At 36.9% G+C, this 18,159-nt stretch overlaps 2 protein-coding genes across 2 annotated transcripts in view; both read right to left on the bottom strand.

The window, feature by feature from the left end:
* LOC139568434 (butyrophilin subfamily 3 member A2-like) overlaps positions 1-5,208 on the bottom strand; it is a gene marked incomplete at its 3' end in the record, with an annotated part of 42,539 nt that extends 37,331 nt beyond the window's left edge. The window contains exon 1 of the mRNA XM_071390246.1: positions 4,945-5,208. Coding sequence (XP_071246347.1) covers positions 4,945-5,014 — 70 coding nt within the window. The remainder of the gene's footprint in view (positions 1-4,944) is intronic.
* A 72-nt stretch (positions 5,209-5,280) lies between these two features.
* Positions 5,281-18,159, bottom strand: part of LOC139542306 (low affinity immunoglobulin gamma Fc region receptor III-A-like) — a 27,163-nt gene continuing 14,284 nt past the window's right edge. The window contains exons 4-5 of the mRNA XM_071347571.1: positions 15,334-15,465; positions 5,281-5,822 (exon numbers count right to left, since the gene is read on the bottom strand). Of these exons, the coding sequence (XP_071203672.1) occupies positions 5,800-5,822; positions 15,334-15,465 (155 nt within the window). The 3' untranslated portion in view covers positions 5,281-5,799. The remainder of the gene's footprint in view (positions 5,823-15,333; positions 15,466-18,159) is intronic.

Raw genomic sequence — 18,159 nt, 5'->3', positions numbered from 1 at the left:
GCCAGTTGACATAGTTTAAATTCATATGGTGGTATCATCAGCCAGTCGACATTGTTTAAATTCATATGGTGGTATCATCAGCCAGTTGACATAGTTTAAATTCATATGGTGGTATCATCAGCCAGTCGACATTGTTTAAATTCATATGGTGGTATCATCAGCTAGTTGACATTGTTTAAATTCATATGGTGGTATCATCAGCCAGTCGACATTGTTTAAATTCATTGCCAAGTGCGGAAACACCTTGAAAATTCCCTTTCTTGATATGAAGAGCCATAATTTGAGTAACCAATAAAAAATACAAATGGACTAATTGGGCAGCCTTGCCTAATGCCACACCCAATATCAAATATTTGGGATGTCCCGTGAGCTCATTTTAAAGAGCTAGTACAACCACTATATCTAGTTTGGACTGCTTGTCAAAAGCTTTATAAAAAAAAAAATCAACAAACATAAAGAAAACTATCATGAAGGATGAGGTCATTATAGTCAATCACATCTGAGACCAGCCTGATGTTATTACTAATGAAGGATGAGGTCATTATAGTCAATCACATCTGAGACCAGCCTGATGTTATTACTAATGAAGGATGAGGTCATTATAGTCAATCACATCTGAGACCAGCCTGATGTTATTACTAATGAAGGATGAGGTCATTATAGTCAATCACATCTGAGACCAGCCTGATGTTATTACTAATGAAGGATGAGGTCATTATAGTCAATCACATCTGAGACCAGCCTGATGTTATTACTAATGAAGGATGAGGTCATTATAGTCAATCACATCTGAGATCAACCTGATGTTATTACTAATGAAGGATGAGGTCATTATAGTCAATCACATCTGAGACCAGCCTGATGTTATTACTAATGAAGGATGAGGTCATTATAGTCAATCACATCTGAGACCAGCCTGATGTTATTACTAATGAAGGATGAGGTCATTATAGTCAATCACATCTGAGACCAGCCTGATGTTATTACTAATGAAGGATGAGGTCATTATAGTCAATCACATCTGAGACCAGCCTGATGTTATTACTAATGAAGGATGAGGTCATTATAGTCAATCACATCTGAGATCAACCTGATGTTATTACTAATGAAGGATGAGGTCATTATAGTCAATCACATCTGAGACCAGCCTGATGTTATTACTAATGAAGGATGAGGTCATTATAGTCAATCACATCTGAGACCAGCCTGATGTTATTACTAATGAAGGATGAGGTCATTATAGTCAATCACATCTGAGACCAGCCTGATGTTATTACTAATGAAGGATGAGGTCATTATAGTCAATCACATCTGAGATCAACCTGATGTTATTACTAATGAAGGATGAGGTCATTATAGTCAATCACATCTGAGACCAGCCTGATGTTATTACTAATGAAGGATGAGGTCATTATAGTCAATCACATCTGAGACCAGCCTGATGTTATTACTAATGAAGGATGAGGTCATTATAGTCAATCACATCTGAGACCAGCCTGATGTTATTACTAATGAAGGATGAGGTCATTATAGTCAATCACATCTGAGACCAGCCTGATGTTATTACTAATGAAGGATGAGGTCATTATAGTCAATCACATCTGAGATCAACCTGATGTTATTACTAATGAAGGATGAGGTCATTATAGTCAATCACATCTGAGACCAGCCTGATGTTATTACTAATGAAGAATGAGGTCATTATAGTCAATCACATCTGAGACCAACCTGATGTTATTACTAATGAAGGATGAGGTCATTATAGTCAATCACATCTGAGACCAACCTGATGTTATTACTAATGAAGGATGAGGTCATTATAGTCAATCACATCTGAGACCAGCCTGATGTTATTACTAATGAAGGATGAGGTCATTATAGTCAATCACATCTGAGACCAGCCTGATGTTATTACTAATGAAGGATGAGGTCATTATAGTCAATCACATCTGAGACCAACCTGATGTTATTACTAATGAAGGATGAGGTCATTATAGTCAATCACATCTGAGACCAGCCTGATGTTATTACTAATGAAGGATGAGGTCATTATAGTCAATCACATCTGAGACCAGCCTGATGTTATTACTAATGAAGGATGAGGTCATTATAGTCAATCACATCTGAGACCAACCTGATGTTATTACTAATGAAGGATGAGGTCATTATAGTCAATCACATCTGAGACCAACCTGATGTTATTACTAATGAAGGATGAGGTCATTATAGTCAATCACATCTGAGATCAACCTGATGTTATTACTAATGAAGGATGAGGTCATTATAGTCAATCACATCTGAGATCAACCTGATGTTATTACTAATGAAGGATGAGGTCATTATAGTCAATCACATCTGAGACCAACCTGATGTTATTACTAATGAAGGATGAGGTCATTATAGTCAATCACATCTGAGACCAACCTGATGTTATTACTAATGAAGGATGAGGTCATTATAGTCAATCACATCTGAGACCAACCTGATGTTATTACTAATGAAGGATGAGGTCATTATAGTCAATCACATCTGAGACCAGCCTGATGTTATTACTAATGAAGGATGAGGTCATTATAGTCAATCACATCTGAGATCAACCTGATGTTATTACTAATGAAGGATGAGGTCATTATAGTCAATCACATCTGAGACCAGCCTGATGTTATTACTAATGAAGGATGAGGTCATTATAGTCAATCACATCTGAGACCAGCCTGATGTTATTACTAATGAAGGATGAGGTCATTATAGTCAATCACATCTGAGACCAGCCTGATGTTATTACTAATGAAGGATGAGGTCATTATAGTCAATCACATCTGAGATCAACCTGCTGTTATTACTAATGAAGGATGAGGTCATTATAGTCAATCACATCTGAGACCAGCCTGATGTTATTACTAATGAAGGATGAGGTCATTATAGTCAATCACATCTGAGACCAGCCTGATGTTATTACTAATGAAGGATGAGGTCATTATAGTCAATCACATCTGAGACCAACCTGATGTTATTACTAATGAAGGATGAGGTCATTATAGTCAATCACATCTGAGACCAGCCTGATGTTATTACTAATGAAGGATGAGGTCATTATAGTCAATCACATCTGAGACCAGCCTGATGTTATTACTAATGAAGGATGAGGTCATTATAGTCAATCACATCTGAGACCAACCTGATGTTATTACTAATGAAGGATGAGGTCATTATAGTCAATCACATCTGAGACCAACCTGATGTTATTACTAATGAAGGATGAGGTCATTATAGTCAATCACATCTGAGACCAACCTGATGTTATTACTAATGAAGGATGAGGTCATTATAGTCAATCACATCTGAGACCAGCCTGATGTTATTACTAATGAAGGATGAGGTCATTATAGTCAATCACATCTGAGATCAACCTGATGTTATTACTAATGAAGGATGAGGTCATTATAGTCAATCACATCTGAGACCAGCCTGATGTTATTACTAATGAAGGATGAGGTCATTATAGTCAATCACATCTGAGACCAGCCTGATGTTATTACTAATGAAGGATGAGGTCATTATAGTCAATCACATCTGAGACCAGCCTGATGTTATTACTAATGAAGGATGAGGTCATTATAGTCAATCACATCTGAGACCAGCCTGATGTTATTACTAATGAAGGATGAGGTCATTATAGTCAATCACATCTGAGACCAGCCTGATGTTATTACTAATGAAGGATGAGGTCATTATAGTCAATCACATCTGAGACCAGCCTGATGTTATTACTAATGAAGGATGAGGTCATTATAGTCAATCACATCTGAGACCAGCCTGATGTTATTACTAATGAAGGATGAGGTCATTATAGTCAATCACATCTGAGACCAGCCTGATGTTATTACTAATGAAGGATGAGGTCATTATAGTCAATCACATCTGAGATCAGCCTGATGTTATTACTAATGTGTCGACCGAAAATAAAACCAGATTGTTCTTCATCAATTATATGACGCAAGCCTTGTTTCAACCTATTAGCAAATACAAGGGCAAATCATTTCACATCATCATTCAACAGGCTAATGGGTCTCCAGCTGTCTATATAAAGAGGATCCTTATTAGGTTTGGGAATCAAAGTAATTACACCTTGCTTTAAGGAAGCCGCTAACTCCCCTTTTTCTATTGATTCGTGAAACAAAGCAAGAATGAAATGAATTAATTTATCATTGAATGCTTTATAAAACTCGCTTGTTAAACCATCATTTCCAGGGGACCTATTGTCCTTAAGGCTTTTAATACAGTCCGTTATTTCAATATCAGATAACTCATCATCACAAAAAAACGCTGAAATCATTATCTATCTTCTTAGCAATGTTTGCTACATTGTCTGAGAAAAGATCTATATTGGAAGTTGACTGGGCTGACGTATACAGATTCTGATAAAACTGGGCAACGTGCTGAGAGATTTCTTTCGGATTTTCATTGGGAGTATTATTAATCATTCATTTACATATGGACGTCTTTTCGCCTTTAATTCCTCCCTTCCTCCTTCCTACCGCAGACGTCACGTTAAGAAGAACTTAATTTCAGGGCTGAGCGGACAGGGTGTGTCTGTTAAGTGTTTGGAATGTAACCAATGTCCCTTTAATAATTCCTTCCTCCTTCCTCCTGCAGACATCATGAAACGTCATCAGAACGTGTCATGTGTGTCAGGTGTGTCTGTTTGGAATGTAACCAATGTTATTGTCAACGACACCTGTCGCATTGGAATGGTCTATAGACACGTCGTTGGACAAAGTATTTACTTACGTTGTGAGTGTAGGGAAATAAAAACATGTCATTCTGTCTTTTTAACGATGGGGCCGAAAATCAATGGGAGTGTGTTTGATAAAAACAAGTGCCGGTTTTTATAAAGTTTCTCTGGTATCTGAATTAAAAACTATAATTAAAGTTTAAGCCTACCTGTTGCTCTCAGGGAAACTCCGATGTACAGAATAATCCCCCCGAAACACCAAGCCGCCGGCGTCTTCATTTCACATGTTTTGATTTGATTTATATTGCCGCTAAAAACTGTTTGTAATAGGAAAATAAAACTGAGTTCCGGTCAGTAAACCCAGAAAAAAACTGCCCAAAAGTCTCATAGGAACATAATCGAGGACAAACGTAACAATTAAATGCGACACAAACGTGTTCAAGGAAGGACGGCGAGTAGAAGAATGAAACAGAACTCGGTGAAAGTTACTTTCACTTTGTTTCACAGTGAGTTTAGTTATGGAAGGATGGAGAAACAGAGCCAGCTAGTGGTTTTCATGTTTATTCATACAGGAGTGAGGAAATTCATTCATGTTACAACATGTAAGATAGTATCTAGATGTTAAATTGAAAAATAAAAAACGCTTTACAAAAAAAACAAACACCAGGTCTATATTACTTTTATATTCAAATCAATCAGTTATATTCTCAGATAGTCCTAGTCATATCAATGTCTGAACTAAAAACACGTCAGCTTGTCTGTATAGGTTACACAGCTGTCTACCAAAACAGTGGCTGGGTGGGGTGAATTGTATTTTCGATCTGCAGATTAACACCACCTTTAAAAAGACTGCTGCTAAATGAATTATACAACACAACATATATTGAAACACCTTAAAATAAGAAAAATACATCTAAGCAGTTAAATATATCGTATTTTATAAAAAGGCCCCTATAATGGACCAGTAAAAGAAGACATGTCTTGTATGTAAATAACAGTTCTAGAATTAGAATGCAGTGAGTTCCATTCTGAGTGTTGTCATGGTGATCAGGTGTGTCCCAGACTCACTCTTCTTCAAAACGCTCACCTGTTAAATCACACGGTAATACTGTAATATAATGTAGTATGTATTTAGTTACTTAGAGAGATACAGTATTACATAGAATCAGTAGGGTTAGTCCCCTGTTAATCACACAGTAATACTGTAGTAATGTATTTAGTTACTTAGAGAGATACAGTATTACATAGAATCAGTAGGGTTAGTCCCATGTTAATCACACAGTAATACTGTAATATAATGTAGTATGTATTTAGTTACTTAGAGAGATACAGTATTACATAGAATCAGTAGGGTTAGTCCCCTGTTAATCACACGGTAATACTGTAATATAATGTAGTATGTATTTAGTTACTTAGAGAGATACAGTATTACATAGAATCAGTAGGGTTAGTCCCCTGTTAATCACACGGTAATACTGTAATATAATGTAGTATTCATTTAGTTACTTTAGTTACAGTTATCAACACTTTACAACATGGCTCAATCAGAGATGCAGTTATCAACACTTTACAACATGGTTCAATCAGACCTACAGTTATCAACACTTTACAACATGGTTCAATCAGAGATACAGTTATCAACACTTTACAACATGGTTCAATCAGAGATACAGTTATCAACACTTTACAACATGGTTCAATCAGAGCTACAGTTATCAACACTTTAAACATGGTTCAATCAGAGCTACAGTTATCAACACTTTACAACATGGTTCAATCAGAGCCAGTTGTCAACACTTTACAACATGGTTCAATCAGAGATACAGTTATCAACACTTTACAACATGGTTCAATCAGAGATACAGTTATCAACACTTTAAACATGGTTCAATCAGAGCTACAGTTATCAACACTTTACAACATGGTTCAATCAGAGCCAGTTGTCAACACTTTACAACATGGTTCAATCAGAGCTACAGTTATCAACACTTTACAACGTGGTTCAATCAGAGATACAGTTATCAACACTTTACAGCATGGTTCAATCAGAGATACAGTTATCAACACTTTACAACATGGTTCAATCAGAGATACAGTTATCAACACTTTACAACGTGGTTCAATCAGAGCTACAGTTATCAACACTTTACAACATGGTTCAATCAGAGCTACAGTTATCAACACTTTACAACGTGGTTCAATCAGAGATACAGTTATCAACACTTTACAACATGGTTCAATCAGAGCTACAGTTATCAACACTTTACAACATGGTTCAATCAGAGCTACAGTTATCAACACTTTACAACATGGTTCAATCAGAGCTACAGTTATCAACACTTTACAACATGGTTCAATCAGAGATACAGTTATCAACACTTTACAACATGGTTCAATCAGAGCTACAGTTATCAACACTTTACAACATGGTTCAATCAGAGCTACAGTTATCAACACTTTACAACATGGTTCAATCAGAGCTACAGTTATCAACACTTTACAACATGGTTCAATCAGAGATACAGTTATCAACACTTTACAACATGGTTCAATCAGAGCTACAGTTATCAACACTTTACAACATGGTTAAATCAGAGCTACAGTTATCAACACTTTAAAACATGGTTCAATCAGAGATACAGTTATCAACACTTTACAACATGGTTCAATCAGAGCTACAGTTATCAACACTTTACAACATGGTTCAATCAGAGCTACAGTTATCAACACTTTACAACATGGTTCAATCAGAGCTACAGTTATCAACACTTTACAACATGGTTCAATCAGAGATACAGTTATCAACACTTTACAACGTGGTTCAATCAGAGATACAGTTATCAACACTTTACAACGTGGTTCAATCAGAGATACAGTTATCAACACTTTACAACATGGTTCAATCAGAGATACAGTTATCAACACTTTACAACATGGTTCAATCAGAGATACAGTTATCAACACTTTACAACATGGTTCAATCAGAGCTACAGTTATCAACACTTTACAACGTGGTTCAATCAGAGCTACAGTTATCAACACTTTACAACGTGGTTCAATCAGAACTACAGTTATCAACACTTTACAACATGGTTCAATCAGAGCTACAGTTATCAACACTTTACAACGTGGTTCAATCAGAGATACAGTTATCAACACTTTACAACATGGTTCAATCAGAGCTACAGTTATCAACACTTTACAACATGGTTCAATCAGAGATACAGTTATCAACACTTTACAACATGGTTCAGTCAGAGATACAGTTATCAACACTTTACAACGTGGTTCAATCAGAGATACAGTTATCAACACTTTACAACATGGTTCAATCAGAGATACAGTTATCAACACTTTACAACATGGTTCAATCAGAGATACAGTTATCAACATGGCTCAATCAGAGATACAGTTATCAACACTTTACAACGTGGTTCAATCAGAGATACAGTTATCAACACTTTACAACATGGTTCAATCAGAGCTACAGTTATCAACACTTTACAACATGGTTCAATCAGAGCCAGTTGTCAACACTTTACAACATGGTTCAATCAGAGATACAGTTATCAACACTTTACAACATGGTTCAATCAGAGATACAGTTATCAACACTTTAAACATGGTTCAATCAGAGCTACAGTTATCAACACTTTACAACATGGTTCAATCAGAGCCAGTTGTCAACACTTTACAACATGGTTCAATCAGAGCTACAGTTATCAACACTTTACAACGTGGTTCAATCAGAGATACAGTTATCAACACTTTACAGCATGGTTCAATCAGAGATACAGTTATCAACACTTTACAACATGGTTCAATCAGAGATACAGTTATCAACACTTTACAACGTGGTTCAATCAGAGCTACAGTTATCAACACTTTACAACATGGTTCAATCAGAGCTACAGTTATCAACACTTTACAACGTGGTTCAATCAGAGATACAGTTATCAACACTTTACAACATGGTTCAATCAGAGCTACAGTTATCAACACTTTACAACATGGTTCAATCAGAGCTACAGTTATCAACACTTTACAACATGGTTCAATCAGAGCTACAGTTATCAACACTTTACAACATGGTTCAATCAGAGATACAGTTATCAACACTTTACAACATGGTTCAATCAGAGCTACAGTTATCAACACTTTACAACATGGTTCAATCAGAGCTACAGTTATCAACACTTTACAACATGGTTCAATCAGAGCTACAGTTATCAACACTTTACAACATGGTTCAATCAGAGATACAGTTATCAACACTTTACAACATGGTTCAATCAGAGCTACAGTTATCAACACTTTACAACATGGTTAAATCAGAGCTACAGTTATCAACACTTTAAAACATGGTTCAATCAGAGATACAGTTATCAACACTTTACAACATGGTTCAATCAGAGCTACAGTTATCAACACTTTACAACATGGTTCAATCAGAGCTACAGTTATCAACACTTTACAACATGGTTCAATCAGAGCTACAGTTATCAACACTTTACAACATGGTTCAATCAGAGATACAGTTATCAACACTTTACAACGTGGTTCAATCAGAGATACAGTTATCAACACTTTACAACGTGGTTCAATCAGAGATACAGTTATCAACACTTTACAACATGGTTCAATCAGAGATACAGTTATCAACACTTTACAACATGGTTCAATCAGAGATACAGTTATCAACACTTTACAACATGGTTCAATCAGAGCTACAGTTATCAACACTTTACAACGTGGTTCAATCAGAGCTACAGTTATCAACACTTTACAACGTGGTTCAATCAGAACTACAGTTATCAACACTTTACAACATGGTTCAATCAGAGCTACAGTTATCAACACTTTACAACGTGGTTCAATCAGAGATACAGTTATCAACACTTTACAACATGGTTCAATCAGAGCTACAGTTATCAACACTTTACAACATGGTTCAATCAGAGATACAGTTATCAACACTTTACAACATGGTTCAGTCAGAGATACAGTTATCAACACTTTACAACGTGGTTCAATCAGAGATACAGTTATCAACACTTTACAACATGGTTCAATCAGAGATACAGTTATCAACACTTTACAACATGGTTCAATCAGAGATACAGTTATCAACATGGCTCAATCAGAGATACAGTTATCAACACTTTACAACGTGGTTCAATCAGAGATACAGTTATCAACACTTTACAACATGGTTCAATCAGAGCTACAGTTATCAACACTTTACAACATGGTTCAATCAGAGATACAGTTATCAACACTTTACAACATGGTTCAATCAGAGATACAGTTATCAACACTTTAAAACATGGTTCAATCAGAGATACAGTTATCAACACTTTACAACATGGTTCAATCAGAGCTACAGTTATCAACACTTTACAACGTGGTTCAATCAGAGCTACAGTTATCAACACTTTACAACATGGTTCAATCAGAGCTACAGTTATCAACACTTTACAACATGGTTCAATCAGAGATACAGTTATCAACACTTTACAACGTGGTTCAATCAGAGATACAGTTATCAACACTTTACAACGTGGTTCAATCAGAGATACAGTTATCAACACTTTACAACATGGTTCAATCAGAGATACAGTTATCAACACTTTACAACATGGTTCAATCAGAGATACAGTTATCAACACTTTACAACATGGTTCAATCAGAGCTACAGTTATCAACACTTTACGTGGTTCAATCAGAGCTACAGTTATCAACACTTTACAACGTGGTTCAATCAGAACTACAGTTATCAACACTTTACAACATGGTTCAATCAGAGATTAAGTTATCAACACTTTACAACATGGTTCAATCAGAGATACAGTTATCAACACTTTACAACATGGTTCAATCAGAGATACAGTTATCAACACTTTACAACATGGTTCAATCAGAGATACAGTTATCAACATGGCTCAATCAGAGATACAGTTATCAACACTTTACAACATGGTTCAATCAGAGATACAGTTATCAACACTTTACAACATGGTTCAATCAGAGCTACAGTTATCAACACTTTACAACATGGTTCAATCAGAGCTACAGTTATCAACACTTTACAACATGGTTCAATCAGAGCTACAGTTATCAACACTTTACAACATGGTTCAATCAGAGCTACAGTTATCAACACTTTACAACATGGTTCAATCAGAGATACAGTTATCAACACTTTACAACATGGTTCAATCAGAGATACAGTTATCAACACTTTAAAACATGGTTCAATCAGAGATACAGTTATCAACACTTTACAACATGGTTCAATCAGAGCTACAGTTATCAACACTTTACAACGTGGTTCAATCAGAGCTACAGTTATCAACACTTTACAACATGGTTCAATCAGAGCTACAGTTATCAACACTTTACAACATGGTTCAGTCAGAGATACAGTTATCAACACTTTACAACGTGGTTCAATCAGAGATACAGTTATCAACACTTTACAACGTGGTTCAATCAGAGATACAGTTATCAACACTTTACAACATGGTTCAATCAGAGATACAGTTATCAACACTTTACAACATGGTTCAATCAGAGATACAGTTATCAACACTTTACAACATGGTTCAATCAGAGCTACAGTTATCAACACTTTACGTGGTTCAATCAGAGCTACAGTTATCAACACTTTACAACGTGGTTCAATCAGAACTACAGTTATCAACACTTTACAACATGGTTCAATCAGAGCTACAGTTATCAACACTTTACAACGTGGTTCAATCAGAGATACAGTTATCAACACTTTACAACATGGTTCAATCAGAGCTACAGTTATCAACACTTTACAACATGGTTCAATCAGAGATACAGTTATCAACACTTTACAACATGGTTCAGTCAGAGATACAGTTATCAACACTTTACAACGTGGTTCAATCAGAGATACAGTTATCAACACTTTACAACATGGTTCAATCAGAGATACAGTTATCAACACTTTACAACATGGTTCAATCAGAGATACAGTTATCAACATGGCTCAATCAGAGATACAGTTATCAACACTTTACAACGTGGTTCAATCAGAGATACAGTTATCAACACTTTACAACATGGTTCAATCAGAGCTACAGTTATCAACACTTTACAACATGGTTCAATCAGAGATACAGTTATCAACACTTTACAACATGGTTCAATCAGAGATACAGTTATCAACACTTTACAACATGGTTCAATCAGAGATACAGTTATCAACACTTTACAACATGGTTCAATCAGAGCTACAGTTATCAACACTTTACAACATGGTTCAATCAGAGATACAGTTATCAACACTTTACAACATGGTTCAATCAGAGATACAGTTATCAGCACTTTACAACATGGTTCAATCAGAGATACAGTTATCAACATGGCTCAATCAGAGATACAGTTATCAACACTTTACAACATGGTTCAATCAGAGATACAGTTATCAACACTTTACAACATGGTTCAATCAGAGATTAAGTTATCAACACTTTACAACATGGTTCAATCAGAGATACAGTTATCAACACTTTACAACATGGTTCAATCAGAGATACAGTTATCAACACTTTACAACATGGTTCAATCAGAGATACAGTTATCAACATGGCTCAATCAGAGATACAGTTATCAACACTTTACAACATGGTTCAATCAGAGATACAGTTATCAACACTTTACAACATGGTTCAATCAGAGCTACAGTTATCAACACTTTACAACATGGTTCAATCAGAGATACAGTTATCAACACTTTACAACATGGTTCAATCAGAGCTACAGTTATCAACACTTTACAACATGGTTCAATCAGAGATACAGTTATCAACACTTTACAACATGGTTCAATCAGAGATACAGTTATCAACACTTTACAACATGGTTCAATCAGAGATACAGTTATCAACACTTTACAACATGGTTCAATCAGAGATACAGTTATCAACATGGCTCAATCAGAGATACAGTTATCAACACTTTACAACATGGTTCAATCAGAGATACAGTTATCAACACTTTACAACATGGTTCAATCAGAGATACAGTTATCAACACTTTACAACATGGTTCAATCAGAGCTACAGTTATCAACACTTTACAACATGGTTCAATCAGAGATACAGTTATCAACACTTTACAACATGGTTCAATCAGAGATACAGTTATCAACACTTTACAACATGGTTCAATCAGAGCTACAGTTATCAACATGGCTCAATCAGAGATACAGTTATCAACACTTTACAACGTGGTTCAATCAGAGCTACAGTTATCAACAGGGTTCAATCAGAGCTACAGTTATCAACACTTTACAACATGGTTCAATCAGAGATACAGTTATCAACACTTTACAACATGGTTCAATCAGAGCTACAGTTATCAACACTTTACAACATGGTTCAATCAGAGATACAGTTATCAACACTTTACAACATGGTTCAATCAGAGCTACAGTTATCAACACTTTACAACATGGTTCAATCAGAGCTACAGTTATCAACACTTTACAACATGGTTCAATCAGAGATACAGTTATCAACACTTTACAACATGGTTCAATCAGAGATACAGTTATCAACACTTTACAACATGGTTCAATCAGAGATACAGTTATCAACATGGCTCAATCAGAGATACAGTTATCAACACTTTACAACATGGTTCAATCAGAGATACAGTTATCAACACTTTACAACATGGTTCAATCAGAGATACAGTTATCAACACTTTACAACATGGTTCAATCAGAGCTACAGTTATCAACACTTTACAACATGGTTCAATCAGAGATACAGTTATCAACACTTTACAACATGGTTCAATCAGAGATACAGTTATCAACACTTTACAACATGGTTCAATCAGAGCTACAGTTATCAACATGGCTCAATCAGAGATACAGTTATCAACACTTTACAACGTGGTTCAATCAGAGCTACAGTTATCAACAGGGTTCAATCAGAGCTACAGTTATCAACACTTTACAACATGGTTCAATCAGAGATACAGTTATCAACACTTTACAACATGGTTCAATCAGAGCTACAGTTATCAACACTTTACAACATGGTTCAATCAGAGATACAGTTATCAACACTTTACAACATGGTTCAATCAGAGCTACAGTTATCAACACTTTACAACATGGTTCAATCAGAGCTACAGTTATCAACACTTTACAACATGGTTCAATCAGAGATACAGTTATCAACACTTTAAACATGGTTCAATCAGAGCTACAGTTATCAACACTTTACAACATGGTTCAATCAGAGCTACAGTTATCAACACTTTACAACATGGTTCAATCAGAGCTACAGTTATCAACACTTTACAACATGGTTCAATCAGAGCTACAGTTATCAACACTTTAAACATTGTTCAATCAGAGCTACAGTTATCAACACTTTACAACATGGTTCAATCAGAGCTACAGTTATCAACACTTTACAACATGGTTCAATCAGAGCTACAGTTATCAACACTTTACAACAGGGTTCAATCAGAGATACAGTTATCAACACTTTACAACGTGGTTCAATCAGAGCTACAGTTATCAACACTTTACAACATGGTTCAATCAGAGCTACAGTTATCAACACTTTACAACATGGTTCAATCAGAGCTACAGTTATCAACACTTTACAACATGGTTCAATCAGAGATACAGTTATCAACACTTTACAACGTGGTTCAATCAGAGATACAGTTATCAACACTTTACAACGTGGTTCAATCAGAGATACAGTTATCAACACTTTACAACATGGTTCAATCAGAGATACAGTTATCAACACTTTACAACATGGTTCAGTCAGAGATACAGTTATCAACACTTTACAACGTGGTTCAATCAGAGCTACAGTTATCAACATGGTTCAATCAGAGATACAGTTATCAACATGGCTCAATCAGAGATACAGTTATCAACACTTTACAACATGGTTCAGTCAGAGATACAGTTATCAACACTTTACAACGTGGTTCAATCAGAGCTACAGTTATCAACATGGTTCAATCAGAGATACAGTTATCAACACTATACAACATGGTTCAATCAGAGCTACATTTATCAACACTTTACAACATGGCTCAATCAGAGATACAGTTATCAACATGGTTCAATCAGAGCTACATTTATCAACACTTTACAACATGGTTCAATCAGAGCTACAGTTATCAACACTTTAAACATGGTTCAATCAGAGATACAGTTATCAACACTTTACAACATGGTTCAATCAGAGATACAGTTATCAACACTTTACAACATGGCTCAATCAGAGATACAGTTATCAACATGGTTCAATCAGAGATACAGTTATCAACACTTTACAACATGGTTCAATCAGAGATACAGTTATCAACATGGTTCAATCAGAGATACAGTTATCAACACTTTACAACATGGTTCAATCAGAGCTACAGTTATCAACACTTTACAACATGGTTCAATCAGAGATACAGTTATCAACACTTTACAACATGGTTCAGTCAGAGTTTGATTGAACATGTTTCAGCATTGTGGATAATGTATTTGTCAACAGGACAACAGGTTGTTGGAGCCAGTGGATTGTTTTTACCTTGAACCCGACGTCTGTTGCATTTCACCAGCAGTACGACGGTCACCAGCAGGTAGGGAGACACCACCAGTAGACTACCCAGCAGCCTGGGCAGAGACATGGACAACACTGTAGTGGGGTCTGGGGTTGGAGCTGGGGAGAAAGTTGACAAAGTCTTTCATACACACTAAAACAAACATTTTTAAATGAAGGATTTTTTTTCTTCCTGAAATGTATATATGTGTACGGTAAGTTACTGTAAATACAGAGTAATGGCGTGTATTTACCGTAGGTTTTAGCACCACTCAATGGTGGAAAGAGGGATATATTCACACCTGACAGACAGGACAGACAGACAGACAGACAGACAGACAGACAGACAGACAGACAGGCAGGCAGGCAGGCAGGCAGACAGGCAGACAGGCAGACAGGCAGACAGGCAGACAGGCAGACAGACAGACAGACAGACAGACAGACAGACAGACAGACAGGCAGACAGAGAGACAGACAGACAGACAGACAGACAGACAGGCAGACAGACAGACAGACAGACAGACAGACAGACAGACAGACAGACAGACAGACAGACAGACAGACAGACAGACAGACAGACAGACAGACAGACAGACAGACAGACAGACAGACAGGCAGGCAGACAGACAGACAGACAGACAGGCAGACAGAGAGACAGACAGACAGACAGACAGACAGACAGACAGACAGACAGACAGGACAGACAGGACAGACAGGACAGACAGATAGTTCTTAATGCAATCGGCGTGTTAGAATTCTAAACATAACTTCATTACGACATGCAGCTTACGTTATAGCGACAGAGCGCACAAAATCTGGGCACAAACTAATAGTAAACATGTTCGACAGATATATGAAATAGCATCATAAATGGGTTCTACTTTTGATGATCTTCCATCAGAATGTTGTACATGGGGTCCTTTGTCCAGAACAATCGTTGTTTGGATTTAGAATGTCCTCTTCTCCAGTCAATTAGCACGGAAAGCTAGCAAAGTGGCGCGAAGCTCTCCTTCGTGAACAAACGCAGACAACGCAACACGCCTAACGTCCCGAAAAAATTTCAATCATCTAATAAAACTATATTGAAAAAACATACTTTACGATGATATTGTCACATTTATCAAATAAAATCAAAGCCGGAGATATAAGACGTCTATAACGAATGCTTTTCAGAAGTGATGAAGTACTGATGACCTTTATGCACTTCCTGAACAGAGGAATTCTGGGGTCATGTCATTCCAAGCTATCTCTTTTGACCATAGAAACACCTAGAAACCCCATTTCACCTCTCACAGCCTATTGACATCTAGTGGAAGGCGTATGAAGTGCATGTATACTAATAGATATAAAGCACATTTATAGGCAGATCCTAGAACAGAGCCCTCGATTTAAGATTTTTTACTTTCTGACAGGAAGTTTGCTGCAAAATTAGTTCTGTTTTACTCACAGATATAATTCAAACGGTTTTAGAAACTAGAGAGTGTTTTCTATCCAATAGTAATAATAATATGCATATTGTACGAGCAAGAATTGAGTACGAGGCCATTTGAAATGGGCACCTTTTATCCAAGCTACTCAATACTGCCCCTGCAGCCCAAACATTTATCAAACAACAACTGTGCTGTTAAAACAGGCAAAAAAAACACACACATTTCTTCCCACAGGGCCGTGGGGTGAGACAGGGATGCAGCTTAAGCCCCACCCTCTTCAACATATATATCAACAAATTGGCAAGGACACTAGAACAGTCTGCAGCACCCGGCCTCACCCTGCTAGAATCTGAAGACAAATGTCTACTGTTTGCTGATGATCTAGTGCTTCTGTCACCAACTAAGGAGGGCCTACAGCAGCACCTAGATCTTCTGCACAGATTCTGTCAGATCTGGGCCCTGACAGTAAATCTCTGTAAGACCAAAATAATTGTGTTTCAAAAAAGGTCCAGTCGCCAGATACACAAATACAAATTCCATTTCGACACCGTTGCCCTGGAGCACACAAAAACTATACATACCTTGGCCTAAACATCAGCGCCACAGGTAACTTCCACAAAGCTGTGATCTGAGAGACAAGGCAAGAAGGGCCTTCTATGCCATCAAAAGGAACATAGAATTTGACTTACCAATTAGGATCTGGCTAAAAATACTTGAATCAGTTATAGAACCCATTGCCCTTTATGGTTGTGAGGTCTGGGGTCCGCTCACCAACCAAGAATTCACAAAATGGGACAAACACCAAATTTGAGACTCAGCATGCAGAATTCTGCAAAAATATCCTCAGTGTACAATGTAGAACACCAAATAATGCATGCAGAGCAGAATTAGGCCGATACCCACTAATTATCAAAATCCAGAAAATAACCGTTAAATTCTACAACCACCTAAAAGGAAGCGAATCCAAATCTTCCATAACAAAGCCATCACCTACAGAGAGATGAACCTGGAGAAGAGTCCCCTAAGCAAGCTGGTCCTGGGGCTCTGTTCACAAACACAAACACACCCCACAGAGCCCCAGGACAACAGCACAATTAGACCCAACCAAATCATGAGAAAACAAAAAGATAATTACTTGACACATTGGAAAGAATTAACAAAAAAAACAGAGCAAACTAGAATGCTATTTGGCCCTAAACAGAGAGTACACAGTGGCAGAATACGTGACCACTGAGACTGACCCAAAATTAAGGACAACTTTGACAGACAGACAGACGGACGGACAGACAGGACAGACAGACAGGACAGACAGGACAGACAGACAGGACAGACAGGACAGACAGACAGGACAGACAGGACAGACAGGACAGACAGACAGGACAGA

The sequence above is a fragment of the Salvelinus alpinus genome, chromosome 2 (assembly GCF_045679555.1).
Source record: "Salvelinus alpinus chromosome 2, SLU_Salpinus.1, whole genome shotgun sequence".
Classification (NCBI taxonomy): Eukaryota; Metazoa; Chordata; class Actinopteri; order Salmoniformes; family Salmonidae; genus Salvelinus; species Salvelinus alpinus.
The sequence above is the reverse complement of the archived record's forward strand: the minus strand, read 5'-3'. Positions and strand labels throughout refer to the sequence as shown.